Below are 24,808 nucleotides of genomic sequence, written 5' to 3'. Positions count from 1 at the left end.
ACATATGTGACTGGAGCCATGGTTCCTTCCATGTGTACTCATTGGTTGGTGGTTTAGTCCCTGGGAGCTGTGACGGGTCTGGCTGATTGATATTGTTGTTCTTCCTATGGTGTTACAAACCCTTCAGCTCCTTCAGTCTTTTCTCTAACTTCTCCATTGGAGTCCCCTTGTTCATCCCTATAGTTAGCTGCAACCATCCTCATCTATATCAAGAGGGCTCTGATAAAGCCTCTCAGGGGACAGGCATATCAGGCTCCTCTCAGCAAGCCCTTCTTGGCATCACCAATAGTGACTGGGTTTGGTGGCTGCATATGGGATGGATTCTGAAGTGGGCAGTCTGTGGATGACCTTTTCTTCAGTCTCTGCTCCACTCTTTGTCCCTATATTTCCTCCCATGAGTATTTTGTTCTCCCTTCTAAGAAGGAATGAACCATCCACATTTTGGTCTTCTTTTTTCTTGGGCTTCATATGATCTGTAAATTTTTTCTTAGGTATTCCAAGCTTTTGGGCTAATATTTACCATGTGCATTCCATGAGTGTTCTTTTGTCACTGGGTTATCTCACTCAGGATGATATTTCCTAGTTCCAACCATTTGCCTATGAATTTCATGAAGTCATTGTTCTTAATGGCTGAGTAATACTCCATTGTGTAAATGTACCACATTTTCTGTATCCATTCCTCTGTTGAAGGGTATCTGGGTTCTTTTCAGCTTCTGGCTATTATAAATAAGGCTGCTATGAACATAGTGGAGCATGTGTCCTTGTTATACATTGGAGCATCTTTTGGATGTATGCCCAGGTCTGGTATAGCTGGGTCCTCAGGTAGTAGTAGTACTATGTCCAATTTTCTGAGGAACCTCCAGACTGATTTCCAGAGTGGTTGTACCAGCTTGCATTCCCACCCGCAATGGAGGAATCTTCCTCTTTCTCCACATCCTTGCCAGCATCTGATGTCACCTGAGTTTTGATCTTAGCCATTCTGACTGGTGTGAGGTGGAATCTCCGAGTGGTTTTTGATTTGCATTTCCCTGATGACTAAGGATGTTAAACTTTTCTTTAGGTGCTTCTCAGCCATTTGATTTGATTTTTCTCAACTGTGAATTCTTTGTTTAGCTTTGTACCCCATTTTTTAATAGGGTTATTTGGTTCTCTGGAGTCTAACTTCTTGAATTCTTTGTATATTTTGGATATTAGCTCTCTATCGATGTAGGATTGGTAAAGATCTTTTCCTAATCTGTTGGTTGCAGTTTTGTCCTAATGACAGTGTTCTTTGCCCTACAGAAGCTTTGCAATTTTATGAGGTTCCATTTGTCGATTGTTGATCTTAGAGCCTAAGCCATTGGTGTTTTGTTCAGGAAATTTTCCCAAGTGCCCATGTGATCGAGGTTCTTCCCCACTTAGTTTGAGTGTATCTGGTTTTATATGGAGGTCCTTGATCCACTTGGACTTGAACTTTGTACAGGGCAAAAAGAATGGATCAATTTACATTTTTCTACATGTTGACCTCCAGTTGAACCAACACTATTTGTTGAAAATGCTATCTTTTTTCCACTGGATGGTTTTAGCTCCTTTGTCAAATATCAGGTGACCATAGGTGTGTGGGTTCATTTCTGGGTCTTCAATTCTATTCCATTGATCAACCTGCCAGTCTCTGTACTGATACAATGTGGTTGTTATCATTATTGCTAGTATAATGAGGTCAGGGATGGTGATTCCCCCAGAAGTTCTATCATTTTTGAGAATAGTTTTTGTTATCATAGGTGTTTTATTATTCTAACTCTGTGAAGAATTGACTTGGGATTTTGATGGGGATTGCATTGAATCTGTAGATTGCTTTCAGACAGATGGCCATTTTTACTATATTAATCTTTCGAATCCATGAGCATGGGAGATGTTTCCATTTTCTGAGATCTTCAATTTTTTTCTTCAGAGACTTGACGTTCTTGTCATATAGATCTTTCACTTGCTTGGTTAGAGTCACCCCAAGGTATTTTATATTATTTGTGACTATTTTGAAGGGAGTCATTTCCCTAATTTCTTTCTTATCCTGTTTATCCTTTGAGTAGAAGAAGGCTACTGATTTGTTTGAGTTAATTTTATACCTAGCCACTCCGCTGAAGTGGTTTATCAGGCTTAGTAGTTCTCTGTTGGAATTTTTGGAGTCACTTAAGTATACTATCATATCATCTGCAAATAGTGGTATTTTGACTTCTTCCTTTCCAATTTGTATTCCTTTGACCTCTTTTTGTAGTCTAATTGTTCTGGCTAGGACTTTGAGTACTATATTCAATAGGTAGGGAGATAGTGGGCAGCCTTGTCAAGTCCCTGATTTTAGTGGGATTGCTTCAAGTTTCTCTCCATTTAGTTTGATGTTGGCTACTGGTTTGCTGTATATTGCTTTTACTATGTTTAGGTATTCAAAAATTCCTGATCTTTCCAAGAAATTTAATGTGAAAGATGTTGAATTTTGTCAAATGCTTTCTCAGCATCTAATGAAATGATCATGTGTTTGTTTGGTTTTTTTTTTTTTTTGAGTTTGTTTATGTAGTGGATTACATTGATAGATTTCTGTATATTGAACCATCTTTGCATCCCTAGGATGAAGCCTAATTGATCATGGTGAATGATCATTTTGATGTGTTCTTGAATTCAGTTTGCAAGAATTTTATTGAGTATTTTTGCATTGATATTTACGAGGGATATTGGTCTGAAGTTTTCTTTCTTTGTAGGGTCTTTGTGTGGTTTAGATATAAGTGTAATTGTAGCTTCAAAGAACGAATTTGGTACTGTTCCTTATGTTTCTATTTTGTGAAATAGTTTGAAGAGTATTGGTATTAGGTCTTCTTTGAAGGTCTGATAGAAAACTGCAATAGACCCATCTGGTCTTGGACTTTTTTTTTTTTTTGGGTTGGGAGACTTTTAATGACTGCTTCTATTTCTTTAGGGGTTATGGGACTGTTTAGATGGTTTATCTGATTCTGGTTTAACTATGGTACCTGGTATCTGACTAGAAAATTGTCCATTTCATCCGGATTTTCCAGTTTTGTTGAGTATAGGCTTTTGTAAGTAGCATCTGATGATTTTTTTTTAATTTTCTCAATTTTGTTGTTATTTCTCTCTTCATTTCTGATTTTGTTAATTGGGATACTCTCTATGTAGTTCAGCTAAGGGTTTATCTATCTTGTTGATTTTCTCACAGAACCAACTCCTGGTTTTGTTGATTCTTTGTGTAGTTCTTTTTGTTTCTACATGGTTGATTTCAGCCCTGAGTTTGATTATTTCCTGCTGTGTACTTCTCTTGAGTGTATTTGCTTCTTTTTGTTCTAGAGCTTTCAGGTGTGCTGTCAAGCTGTTAGTGTGTGCTCTCTCCAGTTTCTTTTTGGAGGCACTCTGAGCAATGAGTTTTCCTTTTAGCATTGATGTCATTGTGTCCCATAGGTTTGGGTATGTTGCACCTTCATTTTTATTAAATTCTAAAAAGTTTTTAATTTGTTTCTTGATTTCTTCCTTGATGATGTTGTCACTGAGTAGAGCGTTGTTTAGCTTCCATGTGTATGTGGGCTTTCTGTTGTTTTTGTTGTTATTGAAGACAAGCCTTAATCCATGGTCATCTGATAGGATGCATGGGATTATTTCTATCTTCTTGTATCTCTTGAGGCCTGTTTTGTGACCAATTATATGGTCAGTTCTTGAGAAGGTACTATGAGGTGCTGAGAAGATATATTCCTTTGCTTTAGGGTGAAGTGTTCTATATATAACAGAAGTTCATAACTTCTGTTAGTTTCACTGTGTCTTTGTTTAGTTTCTGTTTCCTTTATCTGTCCATTGCTGAGAGTGGGGTGTTGAAATCTCCCACTATTATTGTGTGAGGTGCAATGTGTGCTTTGAGCTTTAGTAAAGTTTCTTTTATAAATGTTGGTGCCCTTGCATTTGGAGCATAGATGTTCAGAATTGAGAGTTCATCTTGGTAGATTTTTCCTTTGATGAGTATGAACTGTCCTACCTTATCTTTTTTTTGATAACTTTTGGTTTTTTGGATAAAATTGATAAATATCCATTTTATTTGATATTAGAATGGCTACTTCAGCTTGTTTCTTAGGACCATTTGCTTGGAAAATTGTTTTCCAGCCTTTTACTCTTAGGTTGTGTCTGTCTTGTCACTGAGTTGTGCTTTCTGTATGCAGCAAGATGCTGGATCCTGTTTACTTATTCAGCCTATTGGTCTATTTCTTTTTATTGGAGAATTGAGTCCATTGAGGATAAGAGATATTAAGGAATATGATTGTTTCCTGTTATTTTTGTTGTTAGTGGTGGAATTATGCTTATGTTGCTATCTTCTTTTGGGGATTGCTGCAAGGAGATTACTTGCTTGCTTTTCTAGGGTGAAGTTTCCTTCCTTGTGTTAGAGTTTTCCATCTATTATCCTTTGTAGGGCTGGGTTTATGGAAAGATACTGTGTCAATTTGTTTTTGTCATGGAATATCTTGGTTTCTCCATCTATGGTAATTGAGAGTTTTGCTGGATATAGTAGCCTGGAATGGCATTTGTGTTCTCTTAGGGTCTGTATGACATCTGTCCAGGATCTTCTGGCTTTAATAGTCTCTGTTGAGAAATCTGGTGTAATTCTAATAGGTCTGCCTTCACCTGTTTTATTTTGTTTTCCTGTAATTCTTTAAGGGATTTTTGTGTTTCCTCTTTAAGGGCTTCTACTGGTTTACCTGTGTTGTCCTATATTTCTTGAAGGGACTTATTTATGTTCTTCTTAAAGTCCTCTATCATCATCATAAGATGTAATTTTAAATCCAAATCTTGCTTTTCCGGTATGTTGGGATATCCAGAGCTTGCTGTAGTGTTAGAACTGGGTTCTGATGATTCCAGGTAATTTTGCTTTCTGTTGCTTAGGTTCCTGTGCTTTCCTCTCACCATCTGGTTATCTCTGATGTTAGTTGGTCTTGCTGTCACTGACTGGAGTTTGTCTTTCTTTTGGGCCTGTGAGCCTGTGATCTTTGGAGTAGGTGTGCTCCTGGCAGACCAGCTCTTTGCTGCCAGGTTTTTGGTCTGAGAGCTATGGGCCAACCCCAGCTCTGGGAGCAGATGGAGACTGGAAGTATTCTGTCCCAGACCCTGATCTACTGTAACTTTCTATGTTAAAGCATAAAGTAAAATTTAACTTGTCTTTTCTGAAAACATACATATCTATAAAAAGAATGTGATTAAACAGAAAGCACATATGAGCAGTAAAAAGCGTTGGAGTGCAGGGCAGAAAGAAAAGAACTTAGAAAGCTAAGGGCACAGATTTACAATGTGAAATTTATTAATTGGTTATGAAAACTCAGGTTTTATAATAAGTGGGTTACTACTGTTGATCCATGTGATAATAGAGTCATGGGATTTGGTAATTCACATCATTTCCCTAGAACACACAGCACTCTGCTTAGGAATAAGAAATTAGAGAGTCTGAGAATCAATCTTGAACTGGGTATATAAAACAGGGAGCCAGAACTGTTCTTTACTGAGGGCTGTGCATTCCAAAATATGTTTAATAGTGAAATAAAGGCATTTTTGGCCTGTGTTGGAGTTTGTTTGTTTTTTCCACATTTTGCAGTGTAGAAATGTATATGCTAACAGCAAAAGCTGGCACGTAGGATTAAAGGATTTGTTGCATAATTCAGGAGAAAACATTGTCTATTTAAAATGAGCCTTGAATTTTTTTTAAAGCTAAGTAAAATACAGTATTTCCAAAGATCAGTATTCAAAAACATTGCTGCATTCTGTCCCACCCACTCTAGAATGTTGGCGGCCTTCACTTCCTGGTACCACTCTACAGTCCGTCTTCATCTTTCAGATATTGATTCCCTGTTTCAGCATCTATTTCCTATGGGGAGCCCAAATGAAATTAACCTGCCATTTTTTTTCATAAAAGATTTCATTTTTCTGGTACTACCTGCTTGTTCTTTCATGGTGTCATGTAAACATGTTTCTCTGTTTCTTGTATTTCCTGTACAGCAGTGGAGTTGGATAAAGTCAAGTCCTGTCTTTCTCTTAACCACTTCACAGGTAGTCTGTTTCCCATTGTCATTGTATCTTATGAGGAAGAATAATGTCTACTTGTCTGACTTTAAGAATAAGATTGGTTTTTCAGAAATAATATTCAGTTCTATGTTAAATTGACTGGTCTATTGAAGTGTGTCATAAAGATTTATTTTGGCCCATGATTTCAGACATCTTGGTCTATAATTGGTTGGCTTTTTCACTTTCCAGCCTTGTCGCAGCAGTGTATTATGTTGAGGAGCTCATCAAGGTAGCTGAGAAACAAAAGATGGGGAGGGACCAGATACCTTCAGTTCCCTTGGCCTAACTTCTTCCCATCACATCCTTTGTTCTACCACCTCCCCAGAGCTACAGGCTGTCAGGCAAACCTCATGGCCTTTGGGGAAGGTTTAAGATCCAAACTGAAGTACTCTTTTTATAGGAACTTTGTTTTATCAGGCATGTTGGGCAGAAAATTCAGTGTGATTCAAACAACAGTCATAATTTTCTCTTAGCATTTATGTGCAAATATTTTTCAGGAATGTAACTTGAGGGAACAATGCTGTACAGTAAGTAATTGGGAGGCCACCCTCCATTCAACATTGTCTCCTCACTACCACTGCTCATGTCTGGGAAAAGAGTGCAGTTGTGATCTTGACTTTTCTCCAAATTCCTACTCTTTATTAGTTGCTTAGAGTTTGGGTTCTAGAAGAACAAATGTGATTTTTCAGAAAGTAATCCTTTCCACACATTAAGAATCTTATTTCTAGTCATGAAAATCCTTTTATACTAAGAACATTTCCTCTGAAGTTCAGAGAACTACACTATGTTTTCAGTTAATTTAGTTCACTCCATATTTAGATATACTGAAGACAAATAACAGAACATCAGCTTTTATTGGAAATCCATGTATGATCAAACAGTAGCGAAAAGCATAGATTGTAGTAACTTTTATTTCTTTGTATTTGCCCATGGCTATTTTACTGCCTTAGTTTGAGATTGGAGGTCATTTTACTTACCTGTGAATTTGGGTATGTTGGAACAAGAGCGGGGTTTAAGGAACCTGTCTTTCCTAATATCTGCATGTGTTTTCAGTTGTGAAAAATGAGTTTATTGTTCTGATGCTTGTTCATAAATGCATATTGCTTTTGATGGTGCCAAAGTTTCTTTGATACTACAGGCAGGGAACCATGAGCAAGTTAAGGGTTAAAAATAGCTTCCCAGTCTTAGGCACTTGGCCCTGTGTTCCTTTCTCTTTGAACTTCTAGCTCATTATATTGCTCTTGAGAATACAAACAGTGTGAGATGTGCCTTGATTGATATCCAGCTTCCAGGCCCTCAGTTCTATCAGCTTCAGCTTCTTTTCTCCAGGGGCCTTTCAACACTTAGCTCCTTACAGCCAACTGTAAACCTTTCATGCTTTTGTGGTCCACAAGCTTAATGCAAAACTGAAAGTAAGAGTATGCTGACATTGCAGCCAGAGAAGTGGCCTCCAGGGATAAGAAGCAGCTTTGGGACTTTAGGTGGTAGGCTGACTGTCAGAATGGATTAGAAATGGAAAAGAGCTATTGCTTGATACATCACTTATTTTTTCCTATAGGAGACATAGCAAGTGCTTTGTAAAGGATTTTGAGAATCTCATACAAGAAGGCAAGCAACTGAAAGCTAAGAAAACTACTCTAAGCTATTACTACAGAATGCCTGTTGGACATAATGCCTATTGACAGCAGCATTGCCACAGGGAAGAAACATTCTCCATTCAAGCTGTCCATGCTAGTGATTGGATGCAGAAATACCTTTTACATTTTTTTAAAGGAGAAGGCTATATACTTTACAAAAGTAGCATGTAAATTTCAAACAAAATCAGTTTCCATTTTTTTTTTCTATTCTCTTTTTTGGAGCTGGGGATTGAACCCAGCCAGGGCCTTGTGCTTGCTAGGCAAGCGCTCTACCATTGAGCCAAATCCCCAACCCCTAGTTTCCATTTTTTTAAAAGTCAAGCGATCTACATGTCACTGCAGAATTATCACAAACTTGATTGTGTTCATATTTGAGGACCATAAATTTTGCAGTTTTAAATGAGTTTATATGCTTGTCACTAGAGTAAATACTTGTTCTCTAAAGCAGCACATCATAGGAATGGTTGCCGCAATGCTTCAGGGGCAAGGGCCACACTGAACAGCAAGGTTCTAACATGTTGGACTTTAAACAAAGAAATGCATCAGAAATGTTTCTTGTTTGCTAAACCCACTGGTTATAAGATGTTCTAGTGACCACTTAAAGCCTAGAAAGTGCATCCATGAATGTGATAACTACTTCTGCATAATATTTTATTAGCTCTGGACCCTAAAACTCCCATGCCATTTTCTCTTACCTTACAGATGACTATTGCGGCTGTTGGTTTTTTTTTACTGACCAGTGTGATATAGCTGTTATTTTTTTTTGGAAATAATTTGCTAATGATTCTGTTTATTCTCCTTCAGTATCGTAAGGTACAAAGATTATATGTTCTTACAGTTTATACTGCAATGTTTGGATGTATGTATACATTATAAAACTCTTAAATCAGACTAATTACCATATCCATCACCTTACATACCATATTTTTGGGATGTGAATATTTATAATCTAAATATTATCAGTTTTCAAGTATATTATTATTAACTGGAGTCACCATGCTCTATGATTCATTTTAGTGGGTGGTCTGTGTGCTGGAACATCTGGAAACCATGCCAAGGCGCGTGAAGTGAACTGAAAGGTGTTTCTGGGGGGCAGCTGTTGGTTGAGATGCAGAGGAACTTCTGCGATGGGCAGGGCAGATTTTCACCAAGTGTAGTATTTTCTCTGTCAAATAATTAGTTTTAACCATTTTTTCTCAAACTTGCCAAAATATGGGTGGGTTATTCTCCTTTACCTCTTTTCTCCTACTTCTCATCTCCAACACTCACTGTAATTTTCAATATTACATACTCATTCATCTGTCTATCCGTTTAGTACTTATTCGAGTGCTTTTTGTGTACAAATAGAATATGGCAGTAGATGGGCCAACTTTCACACATTGTTTGGTGGAGGAATTAAATAACCAGTTTAAGGACAGAAGAAGATTGTTCTTTATTATGATAGAATAATATGTTGATATTCTGTAGAATTGCTCTAGTTCACATGAGGGAAGTAAAGCACTGTGGTTTGTACAAAGGTAGCTTTTGACTTAGATACTGAAAACTAGGAAGCTGTTTCTAGCTGTTGCAACAGTGATCGTGCATGGCACAAGCAAAGCATGCAGGCAGGAGAACAATGGGATGTATTTTAGGAATTACAGGTACTGTAAAATTCTTGGATTTTTTTTAATTTATAAATTATTGGATCTGGACTACTTGTTAGTGACCTTTAAAGAGACCATACAGCAGTTCTGAGTTGCTGATTTTATTCTCCCGGGCAGCCTAGTGTTGCTGGTGTGTTGAGGGCAGCGATTGGCCTAGCAGTCACCCTTACTTCTCTGTGTGCTCTTACTCTGTTCTCATGTTATAGGGGGGTAATGCTTCATGGTTTAGGATTATGAAGAGCCATTCTACAGTTCCTCTCAGTTACTGAGAGTGCTACGGTAACTGTCTATAATGTTTTGCCTAGAATACTGCATATAGAGGGAAATGTTTTATTAATATAGAAAAATACAAGATAACAGGCATGATTTGAGATCTCTTAAGAAAGCTAGAGTTTATGTCTGAAGGGGAAAGGGGAGAATGAATATGAATGAATATGAATTTATTTCTTGAGACAGGATCTCATTGTCTAGCCTAGGTTGTCCTAAAGCTTGTGATCCTCCTGCCTGAGTCTCCAAGGTGTAGGGATTATAGGCTTGCATTACTGCATCCTGTGAAAATGTGTGGTTACTGTAACTGTTGTTCATTTTAGTTGGAGCATAGGGTATTGATGAAAAACAAGAGGATGTAACTCAGGCAGTGAGGTGCAGCTAGTTTGTGAGTGGCCCTAAATGCCTGGTAGACTAGTTAGACCTTTGTACAGTCGACAGGAAACTCTTGGAGGTTTGTTGTTAGAGGAGTTGCTATACATGAGGCTCTATTCAGAAAGATTAGTCTGGCCTTCCTGGGAGACATTCACCTTAGAGAGTGTACTACTATTACTGCTACTCGTTCCCTTAAAGAATATATATGGATAGAAACTTCTGGTAATAATGAACTAGAAAGTTATATTTATTTTTTTAATTATATACAGTTCATATAAAACTATTTAAAATAATTTATCTTCAACATTATTGTTGAGTTATTCTTGATTGGGTCCTCATGAGTTTAGTGCCTCTTTCAAAAAGAGTAACTGCACTGAGTCTTAGCACTGGGTGACAGCACTCACATATTGCAATAGTGAGGACAGATATGTGTTAATATTATAACAGTTAAAATGTCCTAATATTGAGAGAGTAGTTACTAAAAACATTTTCCAAAATTGATTTCTGAAATATTTCACTTTAGCATGTAATCAGCATTTAATCTACAGAATGGTTTAATTTCTCAGTAATTCCTATTGACTTGGACTACTTTTTCAGATATTTTTCTCTCCCCACACTATTCAGCCCACTGGGCTATTGAGAAAGGAAAGACATTTTCTACCAAGAAAAACAAAGCTTAATGGAAGTGGGGTTGGTCAAAGGATGGTTGTGTAGTAACTTAGGAGAGGGCGCCTAGGTAGAGTAGGCTGTGTACACAGAGAAGAAAATGGAGAGATGGGATCTAGTACCTTCTAAGTACTCGCTTCCCTAGCCAGATAGGTGGCCTTGGAGGAAGATAGAAGGAGGGTAACAAAAGGAACGATTTTGTGGGTCCCACAAGTATCCCAGTTTTAAAAACCCTTTGGGCAATGCTAAAGAAGCTCCTACTACTGAGCGCCTTTAAAAATACTGTTCCTCCCTCCCTTTTTTCCCAACTGGTGTGGAGGTCAGAGGACATCTTGTGGGAGGGAGTTCTCTCTCTCTACTGTTTGGGTTCCAGAGATTGAACTCAAGCTATCAAGCTTAGCAGCAAGTACCTTAACCACTGAGCCATCTAACTAGCCCCTTTTAAAGATTCTTAAATACTGAGTTTTGTGCCACAGCCACAAGAATGTCCTTCCTTATGTAAGATGGTGTCACCTTACATCCCAGATGGGATTGCTTAATAGTTGATATGCCTAATATGTGTTGAAGAAATATCTAATAAATCATGGAATATGGTTAGAGAAAACTCTCTGTTGTTGCATTAACAAAAAAACGATATAGTGAATTGAAGGGAATAGCTTGTACAATAGTTTTGAGTTTATGCTATACTTATATATGTTATCTGTTACATTTGTAATATTTCAACCATTAGACACTGTGTTCTCCATGACTATTAAGATTGCCATTTTAAATTATCCCCTCCCACCTGTGTGCCTGCGTGCACGAGTGTGTGTTTTCAGAAGTTAAAATGTTTACTTCAATGTAGTGATTCTCTCCTCCCTTCTTGCCCTGGGCCCACTTGTCTTTATTTAAGTGAACTCTGTATCTGAAGCATAAAGGTGTTTGCCCATGAGAGTCTTTATTTAGCCCAGGGCTGGTAGAAAGAGAAATAATTTGTCAATCTGGTGGAACTTGGTAAAAATTTAAGTAAACTTTTCATATTGTACATTAATAGAAATATTAATTCTAACAGGAAACCCCCCTTTACTCCCCAGAGAGAGAAGAGGGACTTGGGTCAGAGGCAGTTTTCTTGCTTTGGGTCCTTGTAACAAACCTAGCTACCAGCTGAAAGCCAGTCTTGTCAGTTGCATGTGTCCTAGTACAGTGTTTTTAAATCCATGCTAGCATCAGCAGGCCGGCCTGCCTGCCTGCCTGCCTGCCTGCCTGCCTGCCTGCCTGCCTGCCTGCCTGCCTGCCCATCTAAAGTTATTAGTGACTTCCTGAAGGTTGAACGCCATGTTATAAGAAAGAAGTGTCCATAAAGTAGCATCCAAAGGAGCATCTGGCCGTTATTTGACTGGACTCCGACATTAGTTTTCACTTACTGTAAAGCAGTTATTCAGTGGATGAATTTCCTTGCATAAGTTCTGCTTTAAATAAAAGATCCCCTAGGCAGCACATACATTGAATTAAAGACGGAACCTAAGAATAAATATTACTTACTAAAATGAGTAAAACTTTGCTACTTTGGTTTAAAGTTTGATCTTTTTTCTGCATTGCAGTTGTTAGGTTAGATTCTCTTTGACAAGCTAGAACTTGGATTTCCACATTAAAGCAAAAGTGAGAACATTGTTTTTTTGGGATAGCTGACACATAACACATCGTTATCACAGACAGGAAAGCAGCAGGTCCTCCAGGGTCTGCTGAGAGGCTGCTGCTTAGTCACTGGGCTTAGTTTTCTGTCAGCGCTTTCAGAGTGGCTGCGTGAGTTCATGATTTTCTTAGTTGTTTACAAACTATCTAGAAGTGTAAGAATTCTCTGACCAATTTTTTAGGCTGGGGAAGTTAATATTTCTATTTTTTGGCCTAATGGAGGTTAGGATAGCTAATGATTAAAATCAATTGATAGGCGACTTTCTAAAAACAGCTAGATGCTTTATTAATGTTTTAGACTGCTTTGTTTTTGTGGAATTGTTAATTTTTCATTTTTAAATTTTCAGGTAACTTCGATTTTTGCACCTATAACAGCTGAAATAGCAAGTCTTGATTCAGAGAATATAGATGAAATTTTAAGTAAGTATCGTGATTTTTTTTAAAGTATGTTTTCTTCTCTATAAATAATTTATAAATAAAATTTCAGTTATCTATCGTAGATAACAAACTAGCATTCCAGCTCATTTTACCGAGTGAAAAAGCACTTTAGGTTTTGATTATTAGTAAAATTTCTTAAAGTGTCCTGCTTTTCCGTTTTGTGAGATGTTTAACTTGTTCGTTTTCTTGGAGTGGATGCTTTGACATCATGCTCTGACAGTGCATGAGGTGTCTGGTACGGCCTGTAGTTGTCACTTTACACTGAAGAGTAAGAGCCATAGAGAGGAGCCTAGAATTTCTTTCATTTTAATTAAATGACTCATTCTCCAGTCTTTTTAATAGCATCCAGTTAAATTCAGTAAGTGTTGTATTGAGTTTATTATTTGCTTACACTGTGATTATAGATAGAACTAACTTGGGATATTCTGATTTTTGAAGATTCTAAAGAAAAGGTAAAGGCATGGTTGATACGGTGGGTGACTATAGTATAGGAGATTTTAAAATGTGTGCAGTGTACATAAATTCTACTTCTTTAAAAAAAGAAAACTAAAAACAAAAATGCCATGTCGCTGGTTTACATATGACCAAACCCAGCAGTTTTCAGGATGAAGAGGAAATAAAAGTACCTACATTGGTTTTGTTTGTGGAGCTTTAAATGTCAAGAGAATCTATTGCCACCTCATGAGCGCTCTAGAGCAGTATCTATATACCAGGTAGCAAAAGGACGCGGGCAGCTTATTAATATCTGTGCTGCTTGGGCAGCTTCAGTTCCTGGCAGAAGCTGCTGAACTGTACCTAATTTGCATTTCTGTAAGCTCCTGGGTGATGGTGGAGCTTCTGGTCCAGAAACCAGTTTGTGAATCAGCTTGAGTGAACAGGCAAGTGAACCAAAACTGTGAGAGGTAAAGGGGAAGCAGGTTGAAGTATGCACTATTCTTATCCCTGTTACCTTCCAGATTCTGAAACACATTTGTATATTGCTTTCATGAGTTCTGGAAGAGTTTATTTTTAATTATTATTATTAAATTTATCTATCATTTACAACCCAATATCAGCCCTTCTCTCCTCCTAGTACCCCCTTCATGCAAGTCCTCTCCCTATTTCCCTTAGAAGGAGAAGCCCCACTGTGGGTGTCCGTCGCCGCCGCCGCCCCCCCCCTCCCCCAACATACATATACTTATCAAGTCACTGCAGGACTAGGCACATCCTCTCCCACTGATGCCAGACAAGGTTGTCCTTTTAGGGGTGTGGGATCCACAGGCAGACAGGCAGGCAACAGACTCAGGTACAGCCCCTGTTCCACTTTTTTGGGGAACCTGATGAAGACTACACTGCTCATCTGCTACATATATATGTTCAGGGGGCCTAGACCCCTAGCCTGTGCTTGCTCTTTGTTTGGTGATTCAGTCTCTGGGAACCCCTGTCCTCTTCAGGTCCCTCAATTTTTCTCCCAACTCTTCTGTAAGACTCTCTGAGCTCCATCTACTGTTTGGCTGTGGGTCTCTGCATCTCTTTCCATTGGCTGCTGGGTGGAGCCTCTGAGGACAGTTACGCTGGGTTCCTGTCTGTGAACAGAGGAGAATATCCTTAATAGTATCAGGGATTGGTTCTTGCCTATGGATAGGTCTCAATTTGGGGCAGTCACTGGTTGGCCATTTAAGTTTTTCTGAGTTGGGTTTAATCAAAATAAGCAGTACTGTGTCTTTCTCAAGTCTTCACATCCTAAGATTCAAACAATAGTGAGAGTTTGTGTGATGGAGTATTAAGTGGGTAGGAACCAGGAAAATGGATTTTATAATGCAGCAAGGTAGACTTCTGAGAACGAGACATAGGTAACTGTGCAGATCTCTTCAGAGAGAGAATTCTCCTTGCAGAACTGGTTCACGTTACTATATGTATGAAATATTTAAGTGGATTATTAAGTAAGCTCCAGATCACCCTACTCTACGAAAATAGATTGCTTGGCTTATACTCCTGACCAAGACTTACTTCTTTTGCCTTGTACTCATGAGACTTGGTGAGAGTTACCTCTCAGTGGAGGGTATAGGGAAAATGCTGAGTTACGTGTAGGCCAGCCTTGCCCTTATGTATGGCTTTCTGGACGAGCGGTGACCGTTATCATGGGGCTTTAATTGGCTGCTTATAAACGGGAAATATCATGATGAAACTGCATTTTAAATATGTCTAGATAGACACAATAACATTGGTTTTGTTTTTTAATTTCAGATAATGCTGATGTTGCTTTAGTAAATTTTTATGCTGACTGGTAAGTAATCTTGTTTTAGTTTGGGGGTTGGTTTCCCTCTCCGTCTCTCTTTTCTTTTTTCCTTCCTTCTTTCCTTTTTTATCTTCTCTGTACATGAGAGTAGGGCACAGATTAGAAGTCAGGACATAGGCGTGGGAAGTTTATAAGAATGATGTTGATACTTTTCAACTTACACTCATTTCCCGGGAGGCCTTAGTTCTTGCTCTGAGTCAGATTCTGTCTTCTGTCTCTCTGTGGTACCCAGGACCATTTACTTCTTTTCTCTTCAGGTCGATTATCCCTTATCTGAAGAGCTTTGGTTCAGAATTGTTTCTTTTTTTTTTTTTGGATTATATTCATAGACTTTTAGCACATGAGTGTCTTTAATTAAGAAATCTGATGCCTAAGCTATTTCAATATCTGAAGCTTTATTATTTGCAATTTCAGACTTCAAATTAGAGATGTTCAACCTAAGTATTGTTTTTTAATCTGTTGTGCTCTACCAAACTGACTTTGAGGGCAGAAACAGTGTCTTGCTAGTATTCCCAGAATCTAGGACATTAGTTTTAAGTCTGCTAAAGAATGTGCTGAGACTTGAAGAAGGGAGAATTAACTAGAAAGAAATCTGAAACATGGACATCATGATTTTCATCCACTCCCTGAAAGGCTTATCACTGCCAGCTGCCACCTCCCTGCTCGGGCCAGCTGTGGCCTATGGTTACCGTAGTTTCCTGTGACAGTCTCCTTCATTGACTCTTCCATGCCTCTAGTCTTATGTGTTTCCACAGTATTCTCTGCAGTATAAGGCAGAGTTTATATATTAGGGATTTGTATATTTTTATATTATGTATTTTTACAATGTTCTCTTCAATATAAAGCCGGTTTCTTCCCTACAGTGCAGATTAATTGTGTTCACAGTGTACCTTAAACCTCCTTAATCTCTGGGTTAAAATGTAAACCCCTTCCTTGACTTAGAAGGCCTCATGGTTTGCTCACTTGCTCGTTTGCATCTCTTGCTTCTTCTGCTGTCATATTCTGCTTGCCACACGAAGTTTTTCTCAGTTTCTGTGAAAATGTGTACTTTCACCCTGCTCTCCTGCTGTCTTCCCAACCTGGGGGATCACTTCTTGTTCTCACTCACTTCTCTTCTTGTTAACCACCTTTCTAATCTTAGGTTAAGAGCCACTTTCTCCCGGTCATCTTCATTTATCAGTGTTCCTACCCTCTTGTTAAGTCAGATTAGGGAACCTTGTATATGTCCAGTTTGCAGTATTGTGTAAAAATTATATCCATTCAATAGAAACTGGACTTTAAATTGTGACCTCTGCCTGAGCTATAGACATGCAGTATGTAGCTCCCTGTGGTGGACTGTGCTGCTGACAAGGTCTAGCTCCCTGGCAGACAGGTGGTCGTGAGGGTGAAAGAGGAATACTCTGCACTGTGCTGTTTCTGAGCTGTGTTGTGTGAAGGGTAGACAAGGTTAATGCGTCTTTGCCTTAGAATATTTTCAGATCACAGTGGATTCCCAGGACTTAGCTCTTTTGTAAGTCAGGAAGCGTCTATATTTCCCACTGCCCAGGCTTACCCAGCGGAGACTCTGCACAGCTACAATCTAGTTGGTGATTTCCAAATATCAGTTTTGCTTTGGGGAGATAATTATCATAACTGTAGTTTAAAATGCCATCCTTATGGACTTTGAGAAATACATGTCTCATAAGTGCATAACAGTGACTCTGGATTGTGCAGATGTTTGATATTGGTGTTTAAAGAACTTTAATAAAAATTGAAGAGAAACAGAAAAATACTGTTTATAAAATATATAATGGAACTATAATTTTTAAGGCAAATTAGGATTAATATTAGTCATAACATCTGGTAGAAGATTATCTAGGCCAAACTTTACAGGTAAGGAGACTGAGTTCTAGAGTAGCAAGTACTTTCCCTGGATGATCTGGTGAGATTGTGTGAGCACAGGGCAAATCAGAGTGCAGTGTTCCTGACTGAGGAATTCTCAGTAAGTTCTGCTAACTTTGTTGCAAAATCTGAATTGCCAAAGTGGACTGTAGCAGTTACTTGAGAAAACATACCACCTGCCAGCTGCCAATGTCTTTCACTAGTAATGGTGAATTAGTGTCCTTTTTTTAATGGAGAAAACTTGAGTAATTTGCTGATAGGCTTGTTGTGTTTGCTTTCAAAGGCTAGACTCTGTTCTCTTAGTTGGTTCTGTAATGCCTCAGAGTAGTAAACTACAGAGGCGTTTAGTAAAGCCGCGAATGTGGCAAGCTCTACACATACTATTTTAAGGCTCAGGATTGCCCTGCAGGTAGGTATTGTAGTTCTTATTTTAGATTTAGAGAGCTTAGCAAGTGGTGAATCTAGGATTTAAACTCAGGTATGTCTAAATTTAAAGTTTGTTTCTTTCCCACTAAATTATAATTATAAATGACCCCAAAGTGACTCTGCAAGACTTTTACCTCTTTAGTTGATTGGTTAAGGATTGTTTAAGCCCTAGATTGGAAATTGCGTTCAGAAGACCATGAGTCTTTTTTTTTTTTTTTTTTTTCCGGAGCTGGGGATCGGACCCAGGGCCTTGTGCTTGCTAGGCAAGTGCTCTACCACTGAGCTAAATCCCAACCCTCATGAGAGTCTTTTAATGGAACTATTGGTTTTTTTGTTGTTACCTGTGCAAATGAAGCATTTACATGCATGAAGGTGCAGTAATAATAGAAATGAACTGCTATTTCATGTTCCCATTTAAATTTCTAGTAGTTAAACTGATACCATTTTAAACATGAATCTGCTTAAAACCTTAACTGGGCAGCAAACTGGACAGTCCAGAGAACTCTTGCTATGAGTCTTCCCTTGCTCCTGAGCCAGACACCTTCCACCAGTTCTTTACTAGGCCACATCTAAAGTTTTCAGAACCATAGTCAAACCTTGTCTATGCCTTCTTCTGCCCTCTACCTAGTCTATTTTCAGAAAATTTTCAGTACTCAAAGACCCGGGGTTCCAGTTGCTCTAGCTCTTGAATTTATCAGCTTGCTCATTTAACAGACATCTATTGAACGCTTATTAGAATATGTAGTCAAATAAGACACGGTCCATGATGTCCACAGACCCTTCATACCTATCCCAGACGGGAGATTTAAGATGCTAAAGAGGAAAGAACCACTTGAAAGCAGGAGTCTGAAGATACAGATTGTGTCTCCTTGATATATTCTAGGACATCTCCTTAGGAAGTCAGGTGAGTAGGCTAGAGAGAAATACAAGAAGAAATAGGGAGGAGGTATATATAAGTCTGCATTCTTGCATATATTCTTTATTGGATTATTGCCAATATATGTCAGATCATACATGGACTAGAATTTATGGGCTTCCTTAAGAAAATGTCTTGGATACATTAGGGCTCGAAGAACAGTAGAAGTAACTAGTGTTTTACCATATCCTCCTCGATACCTTTCCCCATGAAATGTCCATTTTCCCCAGCTAGTTGTATGGGTACACTATTTCTTTTTGTCCCCCTCGGGTCCCTTTAATCACCCACACTAGATATTTCTGAAGTGGTTGGCCTAATGAGGGGCAGTTAGAATTAGAAGTAACAATTTCCTGGAATATTGTAGCTATTTTGCCTGACTTTTAAATAGGTGTGGGAGGGAAACATGGTCAGGAAGTCTTTAGGAATTTGAGTATTTGCTTCTGGACAGACATAGTATGTTTATATGTTTACAGATACAAAGGCCTATTTTGACATGAGAATACATTTTGAAGAGGAAACACTAATTATATACCACATATTCCTTTATAAGAACTGTTTTATTAGGGTTGGGGATTTAGCTCAGTGGTAGAGCGCTTGCCTAGGAAGCGTAAGGCCCTGGGTTCGGTCCCCAGCTCCGGAAAAAAAAAAAAAAAACCAAAAAAAAAAAAAAAAAGAAAAAGAACTGTTTTATTTATTGTTACCTTGTGTCTGAGCTTGATAAAGTAGTCATGTGTCTGTAATAAACTAAGTATATAATAAGTTAATGAGGTAGCCAGCATTTGCAATATAATCAGTTCCAGTAACATGGAAATGTGTTCACTGTCCAGAGAAACTGACTCTTTTTTTAAACACTCAAATCTTAGCAGTGTAGGTCAGGCTTATGTCATGGCCTCTGTGAGGGATCCATAGCTGTATGCACCATAACACTGGCAGCTAATCATAAGGCAGAGCAACAGACCAACTTGATACTTTACATAGTGTTGAACTAAAGAGTACATTCTTTGAATTCAAATTGTTTTCCTCTCATTCACTGACAGACTTCAGAAACATGATTAAATTGAAGGTGTAATTGTCTCACAAGTTGTTTATTGAACAGATACTAAGCATCAGTGAGTGATTACTGAAGTAAGATTCTGCCTTCTGGGTTTCCCTGCTAATTGGTGTGCTTGTCTGTGTGTAGGTGTCGTTTCAGCCAGATGTTGCATCCAATTTTTGAGGAAGCATCTGATGTCATTAAGGAAGAATATCCAGATAAAAATCAAGTAGTGTTTGCCAGAGTTGATTGTGATCAGCACTGTAAGTAACTGAGTAGGAAGTCTGGAAGAAATTGTTCTAACCTTCCTCTGCGCATGCATGAACTTTTTTCTTTTTTCAAATGCTCTGGTTTCAGTGAAGATGAAATCTAAAAGGGATTGGGACCTAGGATAAATTTCTAATATCTCATCTTTTATGTCTTTTTAACTCCACTTGCCTGTGTAACATTTGTGTGATTTTGTTTTATTTTAATTAAAATGTAGCAGTTCAAGTATATAGGTAGCAAATTATAACTAACTACATTTTCTACCAAAGCAAATGCTAAAATCAATAAATAAAATTGAACTATAGTTTTGGAAGACAAATGGGGACTTTTGTTACTCTGAGAAGCATGTAGAAATATAATATCCAGTTTAAATAAGACTAAAATTATATAGAAATATGAGTTTAAAATAAGACAGTTTCAGATCTTTTTGTGTTTCTCTTTGTTATTTTAAACATTCTGTGAAGACTGCCTTTCTAGTTAAAGTGTAAATAGCTGCAGTTACTATTAAATTATTTTTAAAAAAAACTTTGGTTAGTCTCTCTAAAAATCTATTTTCTTGAATTTTGTTTGTCTGTGTGGAATGTGCTGCGTAAACTCCCTGCTTTTTAATATAAGTAACAGTATTTTCTAAGTTGAACTGATGAGCCAGCAGGTCGTGCCCCTCCCAGGTGCTCTGCTTACTGCACCCAGCCTTCCCTTCTCAGAATACCCATGAGTTGACCTTGGTAGGTCTCACGTTGTATGGAGTCTTAGCTCATCTTAGCATCAGCTGCACTGTGAGATCTTCAAGCCAGCACTTTCTGTCTTTCTTTTTCTTGTGCTCCCAGTTGTAGAGATGTAACTTACTAATCTTTATGTCATGCATTTGACAGTTTTTAGAAAAGCTTGGTGGTATTGAGTTCTTGCAAAGTTGCTATTTACAAAGCCATCTCCTATTCTGCAAATTTCCTGTCCTTTATACTTGACCTACTGATTGTACTTATTCTGCTCTTGAACATGTGTCGGTCGGTCTGTCTGTCTGTCTGACTCCATTTTTCCAGGCAAAGAAACAGAAATAAAGTGGCTTAACCAGTGTTGCCCAGCTTAGTATACATTAAGTGGGAATTAGAATCCCGATCTGACCAAATGCTCCACAGAGCAGTTTTCTTCATTTCTGTTCCATTCAGAGAGCGTTTTGAGGATTTGCTGCATATCATTTTGAACTATCATAAGCTATATGCCATATTTCTGTCTGTCATATTCACAGCTGGATTAAATAAAGAGGGCAATAAAATATAGGTAGACACATAGATGATGTCTCCACGCTGTTTTCCTCCTGCCCTGTCACTGACATGGCAGTGGGCTCTGTGTTCAGATCTTCCTATTTTTCTTTTTCTTTTTTTATTGGAAATTTTATGTATTTACATTTCAAATGTTATTTGAAACCCTTTCCCAGTTTCCCCTCCTGAACCCACCTCTGCCATCCCCTGCTTCTGTGAGGATGCTCCCCCTCCCACCTCACTGTCCTCGAATTCCCCTACACTGGGGAAATGAGTCTTCACAGGACCAAGGGTCTCTCCTTCCACTGATGCCAGACAAGGTCGTCCTCTGCAACTGGAGCCATGGGTCCCTCCATGTGTACTCATTGGTTGGTGGTTTAGTCCTTGGGAACTCTGGGGGATCTGGTTGGTTGATATTGTTGTTCTTCCTATGGGGTTGCAAACCCTTCAGCTCCTTCAGTCCTTTCTCTAACTCCTCCATTGGGGTCCCGTTGTTCAGGCAAATGGTTAGCTGCGAGCATCCTCATCTGTATGGGTAAGGCTCTGGCAGAGCCTCTCAGGAAACATCCATACAAGTTCCTGTCAGCAAGAACTTCTTGGCATCAGCAATAGTGACTGGGTTTGGTGGCTGCATATGAGATGAATCCCCCAGGTGGGGCAGTCTCTGGATGGCCTTTCTTCCAGTCTCTGCTCTACTCTTTGTCCCTGTATCTCCTTTAGACAGGAGCAATTCAGGGTTAAAATTTTGAGAAGGGTATATAACCCCATCCCCCAAACAGGGGCCTTGCCTAACCTCTGGATATGGTCTCTTCAGGTTCTCCCTTTCCTTTGTTGGGCATTTCAGCTAATCTCATCCCTGTTGGGTCTTGGGAGCCTCATGCTTTCCTGGCATCTGGGATTTGCTGGTGGCTACCACCAGTTCCCCATTCCCCATTGCTACACAGGTCTGTTCAAATTCCTGACCCTCTGTATATCATCCCTGTCTCCTCTTACATTTGATCCTCCCCACCCTCCTTTTTCCCTCTTCCTCCTTTCTTCCTCCTAAGTCCCTCCCACCCTCTACTGCCTGTGAGTGTTTTGCTCCCCCTTCTAAGAAGGACTGAAGTATCCACATTTTGGTCTTCCTTTTTGAGTTTCATGTGGTCTGTGAGTTGTATCAAGGGTATTCTGAGCTTTTGGGCTAATATCCACTTATCAGTGAGTGCATACCATGTATGTTCTTTTGTGCCTGGTTTACCTCACCCAGGATGATATTTTCTAGTTCCATCCATTTGCCTAAGAAGTTCATGAAGTCACCGTTTTTAATAGCTGAGTAGTACTCCATTGTGTAAATGTACCACATTTTTTGTATCCATTTCTCTGTGGAAGGTCATCTGGGTTCTTTCTAGCTTCTGGCTATTATAAATAAGGCTGCTTTTACATTTAATTGGAGGTTACCATGCAAACGAGTCTCTGAGTCCCTACCAGCAGTGATTTTGAACCTTTGTGGTTTCAAAAGTACTGTCATGGTGGAGAGAATTAGTTATTTCTGTGATTGAAGGGAAGGTTATATTGGCTGAAGGCTTAGGGTCCCACAATCCCTCATTAGCATGAGGAAGCTTTCCAGGTGTTTATGCAATGTGATGAGTGCCCTGGGGTCCTCTCAGTGTCATGTTTACAAGTTCCAGAGCAGGTATAGAGACCTGTGCGAATAGGCTCCGAGACTCCTAGGAGCTGAGCTTACTCAAACTTACCACCAGTTCTTAGGCCTGTCTGGTAGCACGGTCCCACATACCCTACAGTTCACACTAGTTCCTTGTCAAGGCATTCGTTTCAATTTTTCTTTAAAGTAGAATATTCCTGTATTTATTATAAGTGTATAACATATATAATAATGAAAGTTACATGAATCTACTTTTGAAAAATATTTTATTGTATTAGAACTTAAAGGAAATACTTTCTTTTTGTTTGGATTTATTCAAGTTCCCAAAATCATTGCTTAGCAGGTAGTCATTACTAAATAAAAAAGGTCTTTAATATAAGCACTACAGTACTATAATTGATCGGATAGCCAAGACAGCTACTGAGTGACTAATGGGCAGGCAGTATGCAGTGTGGATATGCAAGATACAGGAAGACCAAGTGCACCAGTGGGAGGAGTTAAGATGTTGCCATGCCATTCAGAATGGTGTACAGTTTCGTAGTTTCATTTGTTTCTTGAATTTTTATGTAGTATTTTTGGCTGCAGTTGACTATGAGTGTGAAACTGTTATATAGTACATTTTGTTTTTCCATCATCTTACATTTCTGTTAGTATTACATGAGTGTTTCGGTTTTCTTGTATTTACTGTTATATATATTAGTGTGTGTACACACATGCACGCATGCACGCACACACACACACACACACACACACACACACTGAGTTCTTGAGAGTGCCTATTATGTAATGGTTGTGAGGTGATATGGTTGGTTTGTAGTCCTAAAACTTACTGATATTGAACATCTTTATATATGCTTGTTGGTTAGTTAAGAAATGAACATTTACATCCTTTACTCATTTTCTACATCATTTTTTTATTTTCTTTCTGTTATGGAATAGTCAATGCTCCTTATATATTCTGCATACTAAATCTTTATCACATACATGATTTTCAGATAGATTCTGCATGTTGTCTTAGTTTGTTGATTATGTCTTCATGCATAGTTTTTCCCCCTCAGTCTTGTTATAGTCCAATTTTTCTATTTTTATATTTTTTTTTGCCCATTTTTTAGATATCATAGCTAAGAACTCATAGCAAATCCATTGTCAGTAAGCTCTCCTATACTTTAATAGCTTTACAATCTTAGGCCTTATATTTAGATCTTTGATACTTTTTGACTTAATGTTTACATGTGACTAAGGTAAAAGTCTAGCTTTGTTTTTGTGCATGTGCGATATCCAAGTGGCTGTCAGGAACCACTTGTTGAAGAGATACCCTCCTGCTCCAATTGGATGGTGCTGATTTGCTGATAAAGCAGCAGTCAGTGGTGTGTGGAGTTGTTTGTTCCCTGGTTCTCTCTTCTGGGCCATGGTCTCTGTCAGACCGTGACATTGCGGTTCTGTGAAAACGCTTGAAATATGGAAAAGTGACGCTTCAGCTTTGTCCAGGACTGCCTTTTGTTGTTGTTCTCAGTTTTTTCTATTATACTTACATGTTTTCTTTTTATGGATTGTACATGCCACAGCATGCATGTTGAGGTCAGAGGACAACTTGGAACAATCATTTCTCTCCTTCCACCATGTGAGTCCTGGGGATTAAACTCAAGCTGTCAGGCTTGGTAACAATCACCTTCATTCTGCCCCGCCCTACACATTTTAAAAGTAAAATATACTTACTTATTTCTCCCTTCCCTCTCTATCTTCTGTTCCTTTAACCACCCCCCCACACACACACCCCTCATTCATGACCTCTTTAATTGTTACCTCTATATGTGCAAAAATATATAATGCAGTGTGATGAGTCTGTCAAGAGTTTAGGGTTGACCACCTGATACTGGATAACCAATTAGGGAACTCATCCCTGAGGAAGGCTAATTTTCCTTCCTTGACCTGTCATTTATTGCCTGTAGCTCTTTAAGGATTGGGGTCCCGTGAGTCCCATTTCTATTATAGTGTCTGTTGGAGGTCTGGTTGAGGCAGCCATCTTGCTCTAGGTATCAGATAGAGCTTCCTTGTTTCTAGACCATCTCACAGCAGACTTCCTAGTTCTTTGCTTCTTACTATTTTTCTGTCTCTTCTTTTTCAGTGTCACCTGGGCTTTGGGTACAAGAGCTGTGTTGTAGCTGTAACCATTGCCCTTTAGTTTGTTTGTTTGTGAGGGTCCCTCTTAAGTAGGCCAGGCTACTCTGGAGATTAAAATGTAGCCCCGCCTCAGATGGTCAACCCTAAAATCACACACATACAAGAAACTGGGAACAGAATGAGCACATTGCATTTATAAATTTTTGCACATATATA

General features: G+C 38.7%; 1 protein-coding gene across 1 annotated transcript in view; it reads left to right on the top strand.

Moving 5' to 3' along the window:
* Positions 1-24,808, top strand: part of Erp44 (endoplasmic reticulum protein 44) — a 92,963-nt gene that overhangs the window by 24,415 nt on the left and 43,740 nt on the right. The window contains exons 2-4 of the mRNA NM_001008317.2: positions 12,679-12,751; positions 14,996-15,035; positions 19,451-19,566. Of these exons, the coding sequence (NP_001008318.1) occupies positions 12,679-12,751; positions 14,996-15,035; positions 19,451-19,566 (229 nt within the window). The remainder of the gene's footprint in view (positions 1-12,678; positions 12,752-14,995; positions 15,036-19,450; positions 19,567-24,808) is intronic.

This window comes from Rattus norvegicus, chromosome 5, assembly GCF_036323735.1.
Source record: "Rattus norvegicus strain BN/NHsdMcwi chromosome 5, GRCr8, whole genome shotgun sequence".
Classification (NCBI taxonomy): Eukaryota; Metazoa; Chordata; class Mammalia; order Rodentia; family Muridae; genus Rattus; species Rattus norvegicus.
The sequence above is the reverse complement of the archived record's forward strand: the minus strand, read 5'-3'. Positions and strand labels throughout refer to the sequence as shown.